Raw genomic sequence first — 22,618 nt, 5'->3', positions numbered from 1 at the left:
CAAAACTTTTCCAAGATAGAAAAGCTGTCGCAATTCTTAAAATCATGTTTTGAAGTTTCCAGCTGCAGAATGGATGCATGTGGCTGTGAAGCTGTTCTGCCTTTCAAAGCCTGTACTCTGAATGGAGACAACACACTTGCAGGAACAAATTTCCCCACAATCTTATATTTAACTGCATCTGCTGAAGAACTTTTGGAGTACATATGCACCAGAAAAATGTGAAAATTGTAAAAAAATCAGTCATCATGTACATTGCTACTATTTGTGCTCTACATATATTCATGAAATTTCCTTTTAAAGAATGAATTTTTTGAAGAACAAGTATCCCTCAAGATTAATGGTCACACAGCTTGAAGACACCATTCGCGTAATTTGCTCCCCATGTGAACCTAACTTTAAGAAACTGGCTCCAGACTGCAAATCTAATTTCTCCCATTGATTTTAAATACAAGTATGCGTCTCTATTGTTATTCATATTTTATGTATGATAATCAAAATAAAAAAAATAGTCTGAATATACATTTTTTTCTGGGTTTTTCCAATACAAATATGACAGTCTATTAGAATCAAAAATTAGTAAGGAATATGAGCTTTTTTCTAGATTTTTGAATAGAAACATGCCTATACTGCATTTCATATTATTTTGTGAGTGAAAATTAAAATAAAAAATTACTGAGGAATACATTTTTTCTTCTGGACCTCGATAAAAATTTCCCAAAGCATCTGCACCCATCTGAAATAACTTGGCAACGCCTGATACAGACTGTACCTCTTCCATTCTAATCACATACTGGAAGAACACCTTTCAAATTATGAATCTCCCAATTAAGTCTTTTCTTGTGACTTAACTGATGGCAGTAATGCAAGACAAAGCTTCTGTGCTTCAGAGTATAAGATTCCACCCTTAATTTATGTGCAATATGCACTCCAAACCAAGCATAAAACCAAATTCCAAGCCACCTGGACATTCTCTGCTGGTATCCACAGCTGTAGAACTTATCAATCCTTTGAATGGTAAAGGTTTTATACACCGGTGTAGAACCCCCTGGCACTTTAGGAAATGAACCTCAGCAAAAAACAATGTGTTTTGGAAAACACTTTGATGCATGGCAACATGTACACTGCATATTTTCATAATAAGAAAGCACAAATACAAATTCCACAAATACTTCATGGTAGCTTCCAAAGCACTGAAATTGAGATTGCACTGATTGATGTGCCTTTGCCAGCCAAGTTAATGGTTTAAACTGATAAACAAACAGCATGGATATAACAAAAGCTAAGCTTCGCACACAATATTAGCTGTTAATTTTGTTTCCAATGGTGTAGTTAGGCAGTAATGTAACATAATTCACTTTGTGTAAAAGGAAATTTACTTTGAAATTAACACTTCTAAAACAACCATTTGCAATATTTTCCTGTGAGCTGTCAAGAAATGTAAACAATTGTGGTGTCATACTCATCAACTGCAGTTTGTTGTTACTAAGTATTGCTTAGTCTTCATCCCAAAGCCATTGACACATTTTGCTGTTGGCAGACACTTGCGTGTGTGTGCACTGTCAATTGATAATCCAAGGTGGAATGCAACAATATTATGAAAAGGATACATGACTCACCATATAGTGGAGATGCTGAGTCACAGATACGCACACCAAAAGACTGTCACAAAATGAGCTTTCGACCATTAAGGCCTTTGTCAAAAATAGAGCCGCCCCCCCCCCCCCCCCGCACACACACATACATGCAAATGTAACTCACTCACGTGTGAGTGTGTGTCTATTTTCGACAAAGGCCTTGTTGGCTGAAAGCTCATTTTGTGACAGTCTTCTTGTTGTGTCCATCTGCGATTGTATCTCCACTATATGGTGAGTAGCAACTATCATCTTCATAATACTGTGTTTTTTTACTGTACATACTGCATTTTCTTTGCAAATAAAGTTTTGTTTTGGTGTTATTCTCTCATTTATGTTTCACTGTTGCAGTATTATCCTGCAGGAGTGGTCTAAAGTAAAATTCTTTGTTAGAATATCAGTTCTTACCAGTTAAAATTACAAAAATTTAACTGAAAACTGAAACAATGAAAAATTTCCAGTTTTAAGAAATTTCTGAGTTTTCCCCACACGAAGAAATTCCCATGTTTTACCCGGTTTTCCCAATTGTCCTGGGATGTACACACACTGTCAGAACATTATACTAACATTCCAAATTTCACAGTTATCTTAATCCTTTCAGACCCTCTGGCTACAATTGTGTACATTAACTTTACAGTCTGGTAGCTGCAACAAAAGTATTTCTTCCCTAAGCGAACCTGAGCTACACGCTTGTAAATGTTCAACCTTTTCATCACGCAGACATGCTGCCAACCGTTGGGCACCACTACAAAAATATCAGCAAGTCAATGTAGCAGTGCGCAGCAACTTGTGACCACCAGACTACACGGTTCGCTATATTCCAGTGTATAACTGAATGTTGTTGTTGTTTAGCATGGAAATTAATGAATGGTCATTTTACTATTTATTACAATAGAGAATATTTCATAATTAGTTATTTTAGTCCTTAAAGTGAAGCCAAGTGAACAAAGTACGTTTTGGAAACAGGTACATATTTTTGTATAAATCTTGCTCCTAAAATCATTAAAAAATCGCCTAAGACCATTACCACATAAAGAAAACTTTTTCTTTCTCCAGAAAAACTTCGGGTCTGAAAGGGTTAATACAGTAAAATACATCAAGCATTTGTCTAGTCCAAACACATCCCCCAGAATGCCCTATCATGTACCTGTTATGATTAATCACAAACCTGTTATGATTAACCCATCCATAATTGAAAGCCTAAATCCAGATAAGTCGTGTTTAGATACCTACTAGTAAAACACAAAAAAATTGCTCAGGAATTTGAAAACTCTGTTAATAACTCTTGTTCTTTCCCAACCTTTATTCTGGCTGTCAATACACTGTTACAGCTTTTTACTTAACAAAACAAATATTTGGTATAACATTTATTGAGTTTTAAAAAATTGAACAATTATTAACTAATTACAGATTACTAAATATGATGAGGGGGTCTAAGAATTACACAGAAAAAGTAGATACCCTGATGAAAGTGATAGGCATGGAATGTTCATAAAAAGTTCACTGTGCTTCTCCTGCTGCTAAACTGTATGTAGCATTCGTAATGGTTCCATATCTGAGACTGGCACATCCTCCTTGGCAAGCTTCATGACATCTCTATATTTCTCAGATATAACTGACAGAGGTGCTTTATAAAGTTTTTTCTCACGAGAAGTAAAAGTAGTTGAGACTTTCTGAATAACAAAAACATGATAGACAAGGTGTGATGATAATGCACTATATCCGTCTTGTACTCAAAGAACATGTACTTTGAAATAGTTAACTTCTCTTTAACTCTTAATGTTACACCAAAGCAGCTATTTTGTGTGGAACAAGAAGTCTACAAACAGATCTTGTGTAACACAACCACAGTGAACGTCTTGGAGGTATTTCACGTAGCAGACTCTGACTACTGTTTTGTGCAATGTCAAAGCAAGCCCTGGACATGTCCAGTTCTTAACCCAAACATGCGATGTCAATAAGTCCATTCCCTACGTTATTCTGAATTTGTGCCATACTTGCACCACATGATACAGCAATCTTCAAACTGTGCAATGGTAGTACATATCTGTTTGTTGCACCAATGGCTTAAACTGTTTTCCACTTCTGCATAAATCTGCTGCATCATTCAAAACAATGCTGTGATTTTTTATGAGTATTCCTTTCAGGGAGCAGCAACGACCCTGAGAGCAGAGCACTATTTTCTCTTAAAACACTGCTCTGAAACTAACATACTTGGGCTGCAACGGAAGACCTCTTAAATAGTTACCTAGTATGTCTGATTATGTCTGTCAGTCAATTCATTCTGTCTGCCACAGTGGCGATTGGGTTTATTGCTTCCACTAAATTTTTGGTTTGCAACACCACCAGCAGCACACCTACACTTATATAACTTCCATGAAATAACCATGGAATTATGAAAAAGGCATAAACCAAAATCTTATAAAACTTCAAAAATTATGAAATTGTATGTAGATCTGTGGTGCACGTACAAATATGTTGGTTTAAGTTTTGTTACAGTTAGAGGAAATCAATATTGTACTGTGTACAATGAACACTCTTGCAATGCAAATCAAATAGAACAAATAAAGTGTACCAAAAGGGTAATGTGACGACAAAGCTTGTTTCGAAGCGATAACTGGCCAGTTAAAGTATTCAAAAAACTTGAATACATACTCTATATGATCAAAAGTATCAGGACACCTGGCTGAAAATGACTTCCCAATTTCTGGTGCCCTCCATCGGTAATGCTGGAATTCAATATGGTGTCAGCCCCCCTTAGCCTTGATGACAATTTCCACTCTCACAGGCATTCTTTCGGTCAGGTGCTGGAAGATTTCTTGGGAAATGCCAGCCTATTCTTCATGGAGTGCTGCACTGAGGAGAGGTATTGATGTCAGTCAGCGTTCCACAATATCCCAAAGGTGTTCTATAGGATCCAGGTCAGGACTCTGTGCAGGCCAGTCCATTACAGGTATGTTATTGCCATGTAACCACACTGCCACAGGCCGTGCATTACGGACAGGTGATCGACTGTGTTGAAAGATGCAATCACCAAATTGCTCTTCAAGAGTGGAAAGCAAGAAGGTGCTTTAAGCATCAATGCACGCCTATAATGTGATAGTGCCACACATAACAACAAGGGTTGCCCCTCCCTCCCCCCCCAATGAAAAACACGACCAACCATAACACCACTGCCACCGAATTTTACTGTTGGCACTACACATGCCACTGCCACAGGCCGTGCATTACGGACAGGTGATCGACTGTGTTGAAAGATGCAATCACCAAATTGCTCTTCAAGAGTGGAAAGCAAGAAGGTGCTTTAAGCATCAATGCACGCCTATAATGTGATAGTGCCACACATAACAACAAGGGTTGCTCCTCCCTCCCCCCCCCAATGAAAAACACGACCAACCATAACACCACTGCCACCGAATTTTACTGTTGGCACTACACATGCTGGCAGGTGATGTTCACTGGGCATTCGCCATATCTACACACTGCCACCAGATCGCCACATTGTGTACAGTGATTCCTCATTCCACACAACGTTTTTCCACTGTTCAGTCGTCTAATGTTTACATTCCTTAAACCAAGCAAGGTGTCATTCAGCGTATACCTGAGTGATGTTTGGCTTATAAGCAGCCACTCAACAATGAAAATCCAAGTTTTCTCACCTCCCGCCTAACTGTCATAGTACTTTCTGTGAATCCTGATGCAGTTTGGAATTCCTGTGAGATGGTCTGGATAGATGTGTGCCTATTACACATTACTACCCATTCAACTGTCGGTGGTCAGTCAAGAGACAAGGTCAGTCTGTACGCTTCTGTGCTGTACGTGTCCTTTCATGTTTTCACTTCACTATATCACATGGGAAACAGCGGACCTAGGGATGTTTAGCAGGACACCCAGTCACATGACCACGTTAGAAGTTCGTAAGTTCTTCGGAGCACCCCATTCTGTCGTCTCACGATGTATAATGACTACTGAGGTTGCTGATATGGAATACCTGGCAGCACAATGCACCTAATATGAAAAGCATGTTTTTGCGTGTGTCTGGATACTAATGATCACATAGTGTAGCAGCACACATGCTTAGTGCCACAGATAAATACAGCTGCATATTATCTTTGCATTTTAAAGCAATTTTGCTATCAACTAGTTAACATAAATGTCGCATTAAAGATAATTAATACAGTTTTGGTGGCTTCAGTTTCATTGACATCTTAATATTTATGTGTGGTTATATTTCATTTCAGAATATCATAAATACTAATGCCAGACTTTCGTAAATGCTGCATACTTTATATCTTAGTGTGTCCTTTCACTTTCCACTATCTAGTGTGTGCAACTTGCATGTTATTCTTAGCCACCTGCTTAATCCATCTCACACAGTTAAGCCTATTCACAAAAATTATTCTATATTACACAACACAAAACTTCCTCCTCATCCGAGAAGTTCTGCCTGTGTTTTTTACCATGTTGCAAATTGAGTGCAAATTTCTTCAACTATCATCATTTAAAAAAGAATGCAATAATGTTCTGTTGTTTATCAGAACAGAAGTATATTTGTTTTCTTACTTTTTGTCTTACTTATTTCTCAAAAGACATATATCTTTCCTGTGCACAGTACTGTGGAGAATTTAGAGAGAAATGGTAGAAATTTACGGGAACACATTCTGACAGAATGGCTGGATTCACTTCTATTTCCAATTTTTCCGATAAATGAAACCCCCAATCCCAACTGACTGAAAATTAGAACACAGTCATGAGAAAATTTAAAACTGCTTAGTACATATGACACTGTATTTGTTTTGTACTCTGCAACAGAAGCTGCAGGTTTTAAATAATTGTACCATTTTCATCCAGTTTTTCAGCTGATAATGTGAGCAACCTATTATGTTTCGTATTTTTATTTCATTGAAATGTTTTGTGTCTATTTTCATTTAACACTATTTATGGTTAAAAAGCAAGGAATCTCTCTTTCTCATTTTTTGAAATTGCTGTAATGTTTGGGTTAAGGTAGAGCTTACTACAATATTATGTGCTTCCTGTATTTTCAGACCCCAATATATCTTATGATACAGGTTATGAACTCAGTTTTACTGGAGTAATTTTTGCCATCAATACAGTAGATGATGAAAGAAAGGCTGTTTTTCCTTGTTCATGGAGTCTCACCTCCAAAATATACTTTTCCCCTTTTTCAGGAGTAAAAATTGCTGGCACCATAGTATCTCTCATATAAAATAGAGAGACATTATTTACAAGTGGTCAAGTATTGGCTTGTAAATATTGTTCAGGTTGTGTAACTTCTGATTAAAGTATATTTTAATATTATAAATAAGTATATTTTATATATAAAAAAGTATATTTTAATATTATAAAAATGAAAGAAAATAGCTTCTATTTACAAAGTACGGATCAAATTTTAATAAGGATTTAAATTTCTGATATGTGAGATGTGATGCAGCTTATAGCAAGATTTGATTAAAACCTTGATTTTTAATATGGTCTGTCCATACAGATAATAATTATTATTTGATAAACAAGTAAATATTATTGCTTTAAAAGGGAAACAATCACAACAAATCTATTGTAGTTTCTCCTATATAAAGGTTTTTCAATCATCTCAAGCTTATGATAAACCTTAAAACAGAATATTATCCACATATGAACAGTACCAACCTTCAAATCATTTATTCTCCGGTGCAAGGTTCGCAAATGTTGTCTCATTTTCTGGTTGTTTGCATAGCTTCTGAAATGTGGAATCACACAAATAATTTGTAAAAAAATTATATATACACATGAATATATGTATAAATAACTTTACACTTCACTCATTAAGGCCAGTCTTATGATGAATGTTGAACTAAGCCCACAATAAAAGTTAATTATGGCTATTACAGAACATGTTAACAAAGTAGAGATAAGCAACAACTAAACTATGCAGGGTAAAAATATAATGCTTGACACATTAAATTTATAATTTGAATAATAAGCCATATGAATAATAAATAAGAGAATGAGAGGGTCTGAAGAAGGAAGGTTTCTGGCGAAGACTTCTTTTCTATTACGTTAAAAAGATAGTTAATATGACACCAACTATGGAGTGGGTGCATCAATTTAAAGTAATTTATTTTTGAAACAGCTTCAGTTCCATGACTGTTATGCCTAGTTGGATTTTTACTAACTGAACAGTTTCACTTAACAGGTACTATTCCCCAACATTTCAAGCTGAGAAATGGTTTAGGTGTCTTCATACTGATATGAAAGATGGGTTAGTAAAAGCTATATGGTAAATACTGTGGGATATCCTGTAATTGAAGCATTTGTTATTCAATAAGTTGTTACCTTTACTACTTACATTATTTCCATTCCATCAGGACTTTCCATTACCATAACACACATGACAACCACGAAAAAATAAACTAGCACAGAAAACAGAAAGTTTTTATATCTTAAAAACAAGAAGGAAATAAATCGCAATGACAATGGGACTCTGTGTAAATCTGCATAAATCTTATTAAGAATTCGACCGATCTCTGGGAAAGAATGGGGAAAATCCAAGGGAACTTAATGTCCCTGTCAAATTTGGGATATTGTACCAATACTTTACACAGAGACATAAAAGCTTTTACATAAAAATATGGCATTAATATACTCAGCTAAATGAAATGGAATTCAGGCACACAATAAAATGGAAGTACTATAACAAAAATAAAAAAAGAGACATAATGCACTTTGAGGTTGAAGGCATCTTTATACACTGATGCCAAAAGAAAGAAAAGAATGTATGAGTAGAAGACAACAGCTTGCTGTTTTGAGTGAATGTCAATGAAGTCCTACAAATTCTACAGAAGTACTAAGAATAGATCCTAATATCATGTGCGATATTTGCCTCACTGTTGTTATAACTGATATCAGATTCAGACCTGCTTTTGTGTCAAATAATTACAAATTTCCCACCATTTAAACTCTGGGAAACAACATTCATGGAGAAGGGCAAAAACAGCGTAACTGACATAAAAAGAAGGTGGAATGGCACTGGCCTTCAAGCAGTGTTTCACCCTCATTCTGAACTGGTGGCTGTTACAAGTCAGAATACTTCATATCACTAGTGCTTGCCTTCTACCACTGCCGTCCTAAGAATAAATGTTGCATATTGTATGTAGGATGTTTTACAGCCAATAAGTTAGTGAGTGAAATGTTTGAAGTATATAATAATAGTAATAATAATAATAACAACACTTTTGTTTTTTGGTTCACAGTTGTATGATGGACCATCTTATGAATACACTATTTCAAAGGAATAAAATACTTAGTTCATTGCAGAACACATGTTGCACTTGTGGGACTCCCATACCGACATTGAATATAAGCATGAGAGAGAGAGAGAGAGAGAGAGAGAGAGAGAGAGAGAGAAAGAGAGAGAGAGAGAGAGAGAGAGAGAACCTTCATTTCAGAAAGTGCAAACGAAATAAGATGAAGTGCAAAAAGGAAGCGCTTTCACCAGCCCAGCGGGTGACGGGATAGTGTGAAAATGTGATGTATGTGGCCAATGTGCTACGCATCGAAGATTTCTCTGAATCTAACAACTGGATCGTCAAGTTGAAGAAGTGTTATAATGTCATCTATAACACTGTATGTGGTGAAGAAAATAATGAGAGTTTAGAAACTGTTAATGAACGGTAAACTCATAGGTTAAAAGATTTATGCAGCACTATAAACAGGATAATACCTTGCAAATATGACAAAACCGGTCTCTTCATCAAAAAACTCCCAAATAAAAAACTTACTTTTAAAGGTGAAAGTTATCATACAGAAAAACACAGGAAGTTCACCTCAAATTAATGTTGGCTATCATAATTCTTGGGTCTGAAAAGATTAAGCTCTTTGTGATTCTATAAGTTTTAATCACTACTCCTAACTATAGTGCCAGTCACAATGAATGGATAACTTCACAACTTTTTGAACAACATTTGTTTTGCCTTGATGCAAATACGAGAGTCCATAACAGTAAACTGCTTCTATCTGTAAACTGTTGCTCTTCACATCCTAAAACTGAAAATTTATAAAATCTGCAGTTTTAATTCTGTCCACATCTCCAACTGATTCTGAGAAGGTTCTTCCAAACTGAAGAAGGAAGTTAATTTTGTCAATCAGATTTGGGTAATAAAGATGACGATGATGATGACTGTAAAATTTTTCATATTTCATTGAGGACAAAGTTGTCGTTGGAGCATCCAATGCAAGACTCCCTGCATTTTTATATCAATATTACCTCACAAAAAGTGTGTCAGTGGTGTATAATTGGATGGTTGATTTGGATGAAGCGACCAAACAGCGAGGTCATCGGTCCCATCAGAATAGGAAAGAATGGTCAAGGAAGTCGGCTGTGCCCTTTCAAAGAAACCATCCCGGCATTTCCCTGAAGTGATGTAGGGAAATCACGGAAAACATAAATCAGGATGGCTGGATGCGGGTTTAAACTGCCGTCCTGCAGTGTGCTAACTACTGCATCACCTCGCTCAGTGGCGTACAATATTCAAGAAAATAATGACAGTACAGGAAATGACAATAGCAACAGTGAGTTTGATCATGCTAGTGGTGTGCCTTGAAATGATGATTCAATGGCATTAGTGAGTATTGCTGAATGTGTCTTTCAATTAGAAAAAATGATAGAAAAAAGGTCACCAGTATGTATAATTCTATATGTTTTTGGGGGCAGAGAGAGAGAGAGAGAGAGAGAGAGAGAGAGAGAGAGAGAGAGAGAGAGAGAAGAAGAAGAAGAAGAAGAAGAACAAGAAGAAGAAGAGGAATTACCAAGTGTCAATCTTATGCAAGATCAAAGGTTTCAAATTAAAGGTATGAATAGACCGTGAACAAACAGAAAGTGAGAAACAAAAACAGAATATTTTTGTGGCATATGAAAATAATAATAATTTACATTCAGAAATCCTTACGGCTATTACTAAGTCTAACCAGAATTGCCACTTAAAAATAAATGTTTGCAGAGCAACTTTTACTTTTCTCTTCCAACTGAAACAGCCTCTAATGAACTAAGGCATGCAATCAACAATTCTGATTTTGATTTGTTACCATCAAAAAGAAGTTAAAAATTATTTAATAATACTTACTCTTCTGATGGACAGTCAGGTACTCTATTTTGAACAAACAGCTGAGGAGGATCCAAAATTCCATGGCCAATTGTTATGTAGCCATCACCCAATCCAGCAGTTGCAGGAGTTACTATGTGGCCACCAGGCAAAGTGGTTGCTTGCAAGGCTGCTGGATATCCTGCAAAATCAATGCAGATGTTACAGATACCTATTAGAAATTGTGCCTCAGAAACCTACAATTTTCAAATATATAAATATGTTGCTTGTTAAGTATTACTTGACTACTTCCAAGTTTAAAACATGATGTGGTAACATACACAGGCAGAAAAAGAGTCTCTAAGAAACATAATTTCATGGCTCTTCCCTAAATAAGTTAGTCACGCACACGAGCTTCTCTCTTCAATTGATTTTTATTTATTAATTAGCTCTGATTTTACACCCAAACCACTAGTCACCTAAGTTTTATTAATTTTTGTTTTGAAGTATCTTCAGTAAAGTCGAATACACAACTGTAAATAATAGACATCTAAAAATGTGATTTTGAGAAAATTGGTATGTTAAGTTCTGTTTTCGTGCTTGCTGTAAACAAATATTGATACAGTGGAGCCACTTTTACATGTCAGTTGTAGGTAGGGAATGTTCTGAAATATGGTTACATAATACACCAATAGAGGTCAGGGCTGTACTATGTTAACGACAACACCAACCTCAGCACGCAACGGTGCTATAGCCGTTACTGAATACTTTGTGTACTGTGCTTTGTTTTGTGCTGTGCAATAATTGTTCTTTCCTTTACTTATTTTGAAATGAGTGTAGGGAGTAATTTTGGTCTTCACGGGGTTTGAATACAATTCTAACAACACCAGAAGGGATCAGTGATCTGTATGACCATTATATCAACACTGCTTTCACAGAACACAGAGGTAGACTGTCACCCCTGTGAGACACAGATTCTTCTCCTCTTGACTGGCCTAAGTTTGCATTTGTTTACATCCACAGTCGACTGTCAGGATATAGTGTCCAAGCTATACTGTTACTAATGTGTAACAGTAGCTTCCAACCAAACAGAGTGCAGATAACATGGAGAAGGAAGGACAGGATTTAAAGCTCTGTTAATGAGGTGATTATAAAACTGAGTACAAGCTTTGATAGGACCAGGAAATCATCTATATTCTTTCCAAAGGAAATTATCCTGGTGATTTAGCAGAACCACAGAAAACCTAAATGTGGATGTGCAGACAAATATTTAAAACCCAGTCCTCCTGAATGTGAGCCCACAATATTAACCACTGCAGTACCATGTTTGCTAATGGACATTATGAAGTAATAGTTCAGAGAGCGACACTAACGAGAAAGGTGAAGGGAAGATGAGAGGAAATTTTTTGTGTAGATTTCTTTCTATTATTGTTTCTTGCCAGTCTTCAATTTCTCTTTACATCTTTTCTTTTAAGCATACGAACTTTGTGAATATGAAATTTTTCTTCTAATGTTGGAGTTTCTGTGTGATCTTCCTTTGTTCTTTGTTATGAATTTCATATTCTACTCACAATTCACAGGCTTGTTGCTTCCTTTTACTAAATGGTTTGTAAATGTGGAATGTATACTTATCACACTGCGGACGAATTATGTTTACAAATCTTCTTGAGTGTTGCTGCATGGTAGGGGATTCTTACAAGACCGGATTGACATATGACACTGAAAAAGTTCAAAGCCAGTTCATGTTGTAATACAATTCAAGAGGAGAGATAGTCATGTATATGATAAGAGAGTTGGGGGATGCAATCATCAGAACAAAGGCATTTCTAGTAGTGGCAAGATATTTTCACAAAATTACAACCACCACTTTTCTCCCCCAAAACCGAAAACATTTTTTTAATTTTGCTATTTTGTCAAAAACTGACATTTTGAGCCTGTGTATAAAATATGGGTTGACTATTACACAAAATATTACAGCAACCAGCCACTTTTTACAAGGCTATTTATTTATTTAAAGAGTGCAATCACGGATTTCGAACTGACAGGTTCATGTTTCGGTTATTTAAAATGAAGAATCCTTCTCATTATGTTTCAGTGCAACATCTTCCCTTTAATAATAACAATTTGTTTACATCACTTCAAATCATTTTGAGGCACAATTACAGTTAAGAACACATTGTCTCACATCTTATTTTTGTTGTAAGGCACAACCACCCCAAAAATATTTTGTCAGGTGAGGAAACAAAAGGCGAAATATAATGTAAAATGTGAAATAGCCATCTGAAGATGAGCCTGTTGGTTGGAAACTGGTAACAGTGCTGTTTAAATATACAAATAACATTGTAAAAAGTGGCTGGTTGCTGTAATGTTCTGTGTAACAGTCAACCTGTATATTTCTGATTTCTGCCTATACAAGATGAAATGACCAACTGTGATGAACTAAGAGACATCAGAGCTCGCGCAAAGATTTAGGTGTTCATTTTTCCCCACATGTTATTAATTAAAGATTGGAAAGTCAAGAAGTAGACTGACAGTTGTTCGAAGAATCCCCTGCCAACAAATAGGTGTGAATTTTGGAGTAATAAGGTAAATGTTGATATAACAGTGTATCATTTCAGAAAACTGTTTCTGTGTTAAGGAACAATAATTGTTAATATGGAAAGCCCTTGCTCATTTAAAAGCATTCACATGTCCTCTGGCTTCAATTTGTCCTTTGAAGGTAACATTGCAAGGAAAGGAATATCATGAAACTATGACCCATAATATCACATACCCATGTCCTACATTTAAAAATTGGTTGAAAGGTGAAGGGTAGGCCACATTGAACCCTATCACACTCTTGCATTCCTTGAGTAATTTGCCACCTGCGTCACACTAATGTTTATGGGCTGGCAGTAACAGGATGTCTGAAATACTGACTGTTTTCTTGAGACTTATTAATGTAGGTTTCTTGAAACAATCCTCATCAATGTCTAGTAATCTCAATTGTTGAAGCCTGGTTTATTGGTCTTTGTTAAATATGTCATGCCACGGGTAAATTAATTTCTTGTACATTTGTACACTGCTTGTCTCAATACCCCTATCGTGTTTGCAATCCTTGGTATCTGAGCTGCTTCAAGCAGTGTCAGGAACCTTCCTCCATTACACATTACACTCACTCATCATATAGTGGAAGCATCAAGAAGTTGGTAATCATAAAAAACCAGGAGTTAAACACTATAACTCCCCCCCCCCCCCCCCCCTGCCCTCTATATATGCACATGCTCAGGAAGCACCTGAAAAGAGTGCTACCTTTACCCTCTTGTCCTCAAGTCTATTGACTGCTCAAAGCTTCATCTAAATGGTGAGTTGTTGAATTTACTCATACCATTGTTTACATTCATTCCGCATCCACAATCTTTGTCATTAATCGTCAGAAGTCCCTCATTTCATCCCATTATGTCTTCTCAACTGCACAGATGGATTCATAATAGTCTCCAAATTGCCCAAATAACTAATGGCAGTCACAGTGCAGTATTAATATGCCACATACATATACAATATTTGAATTTTTTATGAGATTCAAATCACCTTACAACTGTCTGCTTCTTTTAAAATATTTTATTATGTTATATTCCACAACACACCTGGGCAAAGAACAATTCCTTAGCCTTTCATTATTTGTCTTCACCAGAACTGATACTAGCACAAGTGAACAACTTATTTTATCTTACTTACAAGTTACAAATCAGGTTTCTTGTTTACCTGCACACAAATAAGAATAATTACTTGTAGTTTATTCTCACTTAACTATATACTCCAGTTATTATTGCACAATATCAATTAAGAGTTTTTATAGGCTCTTTATTTCCACATCAAGCATTTTCTGCCATTTCTTAACAGGCACTATTATTTGCTATATGTTTGAACTGCAGACAATTAACAGAAAGAAGCTTACTCTTTTGGAACCCCCCCCCCCCCCCCCCCCCCAGACATAGTAGGTTTTCCAACAGACAAAGTATGTTGCACTGGCTCAGTTTCAGTCTGAGACAAGAGACAGCATCTCAGATTTGTCAGTAAGAGTTAGTGGTATAATATCATGACTTTTCACTCACAATCAAATCAACAAGCAATAATAGCTCATGTATTTCCTGGAGTCAAGACAGTACCCATGGATGAGGATGGTAGATGAACTACCTTTGTTACCTCTGGTGCACGACTCTCAGTAATCTGCCTAAAACACCTATTTGCAATGCCTCCCAATCACTCGACAGCAGTCTGGGAACTGCCAGCTGCTTACCAAAAACTCATATTTTACCGGAGAACAGCAACCACGGAGACGCTGCATTGCGGTTGATGCAATGTTTTTCTGAGCAGGACACAAATAACTATAGATTAACCTCACTGATTCTCTTGATTTCAAATTTTTTTCCTTTACAAAGATTGAAGCTGCACTTTGGGAATTGATTAATTGTTTCCTAGTGAGAGGAAAATCTGAGATAAAATCTACTGATTCCTTGAAACAGACTTTTTCTCTCGAACTTTTATCAAGATCATGCTCACTAACAGCCAAATACACACTGAAATTGGGGTGTAATGATTTCTGAATGACAATATTTTTGTCAAAATTTTAAGAAGCACAATACAATTTACAACTGATAATATAGTAAAAGTTTTTGCCGCGCTCACAATTATTTGAAAGATAATGAAGAAATGATATGAACAATAAAAACATTAGAATGTAGAATTCTGAATAGAATGCAGAATTTCAAATCGCATCTGTCTGATGTGCAGCCCCAGAAAAGGGAAAAGTCAGAAGTCAGGTTATGCATACGTAAATAAATGTTCACATACATGATTTTTATTTAGCATATTACAAGACTCCAAAATAGCCTGAATTTTGAAATATGATCTCTCATCCACAAGCACACTAAGTTATTAAAAATTTTAGACAGCAGCAAAAATGATGATGTAATTACTGTAATTAATGTTGTCATAGACAAATCTAGTGAGCCCCTTCATCTAAAGAACTTCTTGTTGAAATGTTTGCACATGGTTGTCACTTGAATTCACCAAATACTTGATTTCGAAGAAACTCGTCACAGTCTAAGAACACATCTCTATTACAAATAACAATTATACACTACTATGCCACAATAGACAGTTCCTAAGTAAGATAAAGAATTTTGTTTCTTAGGAATCGTGATAGTACTCTATGATGTGCCACTCGCACAAATATCAAACTAAACAAAAAAGGACATGAGTATTCTTTTCTAATTTTTGAATTATGCACAGAAGTGCCTTGAGATCGAAAACTGAGACTACAGATTTAATTATACAAGGACAGTAATAAATAAATAAATAATAATCATTTACCTTGTGCGGTACTGAAGTACCAAGAAGCAACAGGGCTAGCAGCAGGTACTGGACGGCGTACCATTGGGGTTGAGATTGTTCCATCACCAAAAGATGAAGAAACCTGTACTGAACTACTGGGACGTAGGATTGCCTTTGACATTCGAGAAATTGGTCCATACTTGCTGACAATGGGTGGATCAAATGGGATGAATTCATCATCTGCAAGAATTGAATCTGACCTGTAAGCAACATGGATAAATTTTTTTATTAAAAACAAGTAATCAACCACATAACCCAAAATACTGATCATTAATTTTTATTTATTTATATTTATTCCAAGGGCCACATTTTTTTATGTTCATATCTTCTTGCATTAAGATAGTGGAAAGAGATTTACCTGTAGAAAGCAGCAGGCTGTGTAGCTGTGGAAATGTGGCTAACCTGAGAACCACTTCCTCTTCCTGTGTGGAGAATTCCTCCAGATGTCCAAATGGAATATGTTGATGTGCACACATCATTGTCAGTGTTAGGGAATGAAGTTGTCTGCAACCATAAATTGATACAAATACAATTTTTTTCAGTAATCGAGGGAGTGGAAGAAAAACAGTCAGCATAAGACTGAAAAACAATGCTTATGGCTGAGGCTCTCACAACATTTATTCAAGCTGTAGCAATCACAAGCACCATGCAGTAAAAGAAATATGCACTAATTCTGAAGGCCATATCATAACAAACTAGTAAAATTATTGTATATAACATATTATATTTACGAATTTAGGATTATGAAATATTTCTAGTCACTCAGCAACCTGATTTGAATTTATTTGAAATTTTAAATACAAACCACTCATAAATAACCTTAACATTCATATAAAATCTTATCCTGTAAGTGAACCTTGCATTATCTGGAAGTCATATTAACATTCACATATTCATAGCAGGCACAATTAATACTAAACTATAATTGTCAATTAAGAGCTGACTGGCTTTTCAATACAAAAGAACTAAGACTACATGCAGCACAACAAAACTGCCTTTGAACTTATCCTGGCCCTTCAGGAAAACTGTATATTCTTCATAACGGCACTCGCACATGTGCAGGAGAGTGGACTAACATGGCAGAAAGAAATCTCGCATTGAAAGCATGACATCTTTTGGAAACTGTGACCACTTTTAGTACGGTGGAGGAGGGAAAAAACACCCTTTTGGACAAAGTGCATTTTATAGCTCTAGTTTTATATCTGAAAACGAACTTGTGTACCGGATCAGACATTAGTGAGACACCCAGGAAGTTTTTAATTTTTTTAATTACAAAAACTAATGTATCTGTTGCTGTGAAACTGCATAATGATAGAATTCCTTGGGAGTGGGGATGGAAAACCAGCTGAAATCTGAAGAAGTTTTGGAAGAGAAGGATTAATGTCAAAGACATTAATATATGAATAGTGTGATGCCTGATGAAACAAGCTATATCCTTAGAGGTTATTTCTTGTTGCCTCGGAGAAAAGCATACCCTACCCAATGGCAGTTCACTAGTATCCAGACATTTCTACAACTGGTGGTAACAAGTTTAATTTTGATCTTCACAGATGGGCAAATGGTGAAGTGCGAGTCTCAGGCATAGATTTCTATGTTACAACAACTGCTGTGAATACTGGTCAATGACAATGCTCTGAAGACCACTATATTAATGTAGACATACTATGATACTATGGAGAGTTAAATTCTTTGAAGAGCACAATCAGAGAAGAAAGTGTTATAGGGAAGGGGGAAAAAAACCAGAAGATTTTAGTTTTTCACTAAGGTGGTGTCGAGTCATACAATGTTTTGCGCAATGAGGTGCACTCATACATACAAAGTATGGAATAAAGCGAAGTGAAATAAGGCAAAGGAAAGTAATACGAATGAAAATAAAATACTGTAATAGAAATAGGCAAAGAAAACATGGAACAAATACCTTAGTAATGACCCAACATAAAATTAAATTGTAACTGAACTATCAAGGATACAAATCAATTCACAATATAGACTTAAAACTGCTGCTAAGGCATGAATGGTGAGGTTTTGCATTTACTGCTAAGCATTTAATAAGCCTTTTATGTTTACCAAGGGTTGGGATTTGTGCAAGTGATATTTGGTTGATGAGTACAGAGTGCCAGAAAATGTAGACTGCTGCCAAAGTCAATGACAGACCACAAATTTGCTCTCAAAACAAAAGCATTGGTATGTCTTGCTGGTAATTCTCTTGTAGCTTCCACAGAATTGGAAGATATTGGGGAAGTCAGCTACCGAGATGTTCATGAAGAAAACTCAGTAATATATGATACCCTCTTTATCCATTTGTGTATATTTGTTGTTTTCTAATTTAAACTCAATAGCCAAGTTGATGCTTTTACAAAATAGTTCATACATAAACGGATAAGCAGTTCCCTTATGTTCAGATGATATATTTGCACATATACACTGATCCCTCCAGTCTTATGCCTGAAGAAGATACCTTGTTGCTTCGAAATTAGTATCAGATAAATTGGAAAAAAATCAAGCATACTGATATATAAATGGGAATAAGTAGTATTTATTATCCTCTGTGAATTGATAATAATTCCCATTCCCATTTTACTTGTGAATGGAGTGAGAGAAAAATGACTGCCTGTATGGCCATGTACATAAATAGTAATTTTTACGTTGGGTCCACAGCTACATTGAAGTTATCGAAAGAAGTTATTTTCCCACCTGAGGCTATTATCTATTTACACACTTCATTTTATTTGCAACTAGCTAATTTTGCCATTTTCGGCATTGTCAAAACACATCATAAAAGAAAAGTAAAGGAAATGTTTTCTAACACATACATATCTACAAAGCAGTAAAGCAGAGTATGTGTTAGTCCGTTATGCAATTGGTAAGAGAATGTTTGGAAAGACAAATGTTTCAGAAAAATCAGCTCACTGCAAATGTGATGTCACACAAAACAACCTACATGTTCTCTTATTACCTACAGAACATGGAAACTGGGCTTTGAGGAAGGGGGGGGGGGGGGGGGGGGGGACGACAACCACTTGGCGGCATTCGACAGGGTATAAGTATTTTTTAATGTACAATGTCAATATAACTGTGTTCACTTGTATCCCTTCAGTGAAGTCTCTCTCACCAGATGTATAACTTTCCAGAAAAGTAACTGTCCATGCAACGAGGCCAAAACGATGCTCAGTGATGAATATTGTGACGACGAATTCTTGCTGATGCCATGGTACTCACTTCATCACATTATAAAACGCACCAATGATGTCATTAAGGATGAACCAAGTGTTCATCAACCACCATGTTGTGATCTAAAAGGATTCTATGACATGTGCATGAACACTTTCGACTCCAAGCCCTTACAGGCTGTAATGGTAGTTTTTTGAAGAAAAAGACGATGACTTAATTATTTTTCAAGCACTCAAATGTGGCAAAACAATTTTAGTACTCCACAGAATTTGCTAATAGTTTCTCTTCATAGCTTTCTAACACTCCATTAGTTAAAATGATACCATCAAGGAAATTTTAAATTTATAAAACTCTAGTAATATTATTGTGCACAAACAACTGAGAATATTGTTTGTGTATTAGTTCTACATTAATGTTTGATTCATGACCCTCAATCATCTTTGATCACAATGTGCCTGACCTCGTGCACATCCGCATTCAGTCTGTTAATTTTACAATCAATTATTACCATGATACCCAAAAATTCCCCCCCCATGAACCATGGACCTTGCCGTTGGTGGGGAGGCTTGCGTACCTCAGCGATACAGATGGCCGTACCGTAGGTGCAACCACAACGGAGGGGTATCTGTTGAGAGGCCAGACAAACGTGTGGTTCCTGAAGAGGGGCAGCAGCCTTTTCAGTAGTTGCAGGGGCAACAGTCTGGATGATTGACTGATCTGGCCTTGCAACATTAACCAAAACGGCCTTGCTGTGCTGGTACTGCGAACGGCTGAAAGCAAGGGGAAACTACAGCCGTAATTTTTCCCGAGGACATGCAGCTTTACTGTATGATTAAATGATGATGGCATCCTCTTGGGTAAAATATTCCGGAGGTAAAATAGTCCCCCATTCGGATCTCCGGGCGGGGACTACTCAAGAGGATGTCGTTATCAGGAGAAAGAAAACTGGCGTTCTTCGGATCGGAGCATGGAATGTCAGATCCCTTAATCGGGCAGGTAGGTTAGAAAATTTAAAAAGGGAAATGGATAGGTTAAAGTTAGATATAGTGGGAATTAGTGAAGTTCGGTGGCAGGAGGAACAAGACTTCTGGTCAGGTGACTACAGGGTTATAAACACAAAATCAAATAGGGGTAATGCAGGAGTAGGTTTAATAATGAATAGGAAAATAGGAATGCGGGTAAGCTACTACAAACAGCATAGTGAACGCATTATTGTGGCCAAGATAGATACGAAGCCCACACCTACTACAGTAGTACAAGTTTATATGCCAACTAGCTCTGCAGATGATGAAGAAATTGAAGAAATGTACGATGAAATAAAAGAAATTATTCAGATAGTGGAGGGAGACGAAAATTTAATAGTAATGGGTGACTGGAATTCGAGTGTAGGAAAAGGGAGAGAAGGAAACATAGTAGGTGAATATGGATTGGGGCTAAGAAATGAAAGAGGAAGCCGCCTAGTAGAATTTTGCACAGAGCACAACTTAATCATAGCTAACACTTGGTTTAAGAATCATGAAAGAAGGTTGTATACGTGGAAGAACCCTGGAGATACTAAAAGGTATCAGATAGATTATATAATGGTAAGACAGAGATTTAGGAACCAGGTTTTAAGTTGTAAGACATTTCCAGGGGCAGATGTGGACTCTGACCACAATCTATTGGTTATGACCTGTAGATTAAAACTGAAGAAACTGCAAAAATGTGCGAAATTAAGGAGATGGGACCTGGATAAACTGAAAGAACCAGAGGTTGTACAGAGTTTCAGAGAGAGCATAAGGGAACAGTTGATAGGAATAGGGGAAAGAAATACAGTAGAAGAAGAATGGGTAGCTCTGAGGGATGTAGTAGTGAAGGCAGCAGAGGATAAAGTAGGTACAAAGACGAGGGCTGCTAGAAATCCTTGGGTAACAGAAGAAATATTGAATTTAATTGATGGAAGGAGAAAATATAAAAATGCAGTAAATGAAGCAGGCAAAAAGGAATACAAACGTCTCAAAAATGAGATCGACAGGAAGTGCAAAATGGCTAAACAGGGATGGCTAGAGGACAAATGTAAGGATGTAGAAGCTTATCTCACTAGGGGTAAGATAGATACTGCCTACAGGAAAATTAAAGAGACCTTTGGAGAGAAGAGAACCACGTGTATGAATATCAAGAGCTCAGATGGCAGCCCAGTTCTAAGCAAAGAAGGGAAGGCAGAAAGGTGGAAGGAGTATATAGAAGGTTTATACAAGGGCGATGTACTTGAGGACAATATTATGGAAATAGAAGAGGATGTAGATGAAGACGAAATGGGAGATATGATACTGCGTGAAGAGTTTGACAGAGCACTGAAAGACCTGAGTCGAAACAAGGCCCCCAGAGTAGACAACATTCCATTAGAACTACTGACGGCCTTGGGAGAGCCAATCATGACAAAACTCTACCAGCTGGTGAGCAAGATGTATGAGACAGGCGAAATACCCTCAGACTTCAAGAAGAATATAATAATTCCAATCCCAAAGAAAGCAGGTGCTGACAGATGTGAAAATTACCGAACTATCAGTTTAATAAGCCACGGCTGCAAAATACTAACGCGAATTCTTTACAGACGAATGGAAAAACTGGTAGATGCAGACCTCGGGGAGGATCAGTTTGGATTCCGTAGAAATGTTGGAACACGTGAGGCAATACTGACCTTACGACTTATCTTAGAAGAAAGATTAAGAAAAGGCAAACCTACGTTTCTAGCATTTGTAGACTTAGAGAAAGCTTTTGACAATGTTGACTGGAATACTCTTTTTCAAATTCTAAAGGTGGCAGGGGTAAAATACAGGGAGCGAAAGGCTATTTATAATTTGTACAGAAACCAAATGGCAGTTATAAGAGTCGAGGGACATGAAAGGGAAGCAGTGGTTGGGAAAGGAGTGAGACAGGGTTGTAGCCTCTCCCCGATGTTATTCAATCTGTATATTGAGCAAGCAGTAAAGGAAACAAAAGAAAAATTTGGAGTAGGTATTAAAATTCATGGAGACGAAGTAAAAACTTTGAGGTTCGCCGATGACATTGTAATTCTGTCAGAGACGGCAAAGGACATGGAAGAGCAGTTGAACGGAATGGACAGTGTCTTGAAAGGAGGATATAAGATGAACATTAACAAAAGCAAAACGAGGATAATGGAATGTAGTCAAATTAAATCGGGTGATGCTGAGGGAATTAGATTAGGAAATGAGACACTTAAAGTAGTAAAGGAGTTTTGCTATTTAGGAAGTAAAATAACTGATGATGGTCGAAGTAGAGAGGATATAAAATGTAGACTGGCAATGGCAAGGAAAGCGTTTCTGAAGAAGAGAAATTTGTTAACATCGAATATAGATTTAT

General features: G+C 36.7%; 1 protein-coding gene across 1 annotated transcript in view; it reads right to left on the bottom strand.

The window, feature by feature from the left end:
• LOC126267412 (roquin-1) overlaps window positions 1–22,618 on the bottom strand; it is a 246,290-nt gene that overhangs the window by 75,978 nt on the left and 147,694 nt on the right. The window contains 4 exon segments of the mRNA XM_049972641.1: window positions 7,299–7,368; window positions 10,751–10,910; window positions 16,064–16,284; window positions 16,443–16,588. Coding sequence (XP_049828598.1) covers window positions 7,299–7,368; window positions 10,751–10,910; window positions 16,064–16,284; window positions 16,443–16,588 — 597 coding nt within the window.

The sequence above is a fragment of the Schistocerca gregaria genome, chromosome 4 (assembly GCF_023897955.1).
Source record: "Schistocerca gregaria isolate iqSchGreg1 chromosome 4, iqSchGreg1.2, whole genome shotgun sequence".
Lineage (NCBI taxonomy): Eukaryota > Metazoa > Arthropoda > Insecta > Orthoptera > Acrididae > Schistocerca > Schistocerca gregaria.
Note: the sequence above shows the minus strand (reverse complement) of the source record. Positions and strands in the feature narration are given on the sequence as shown.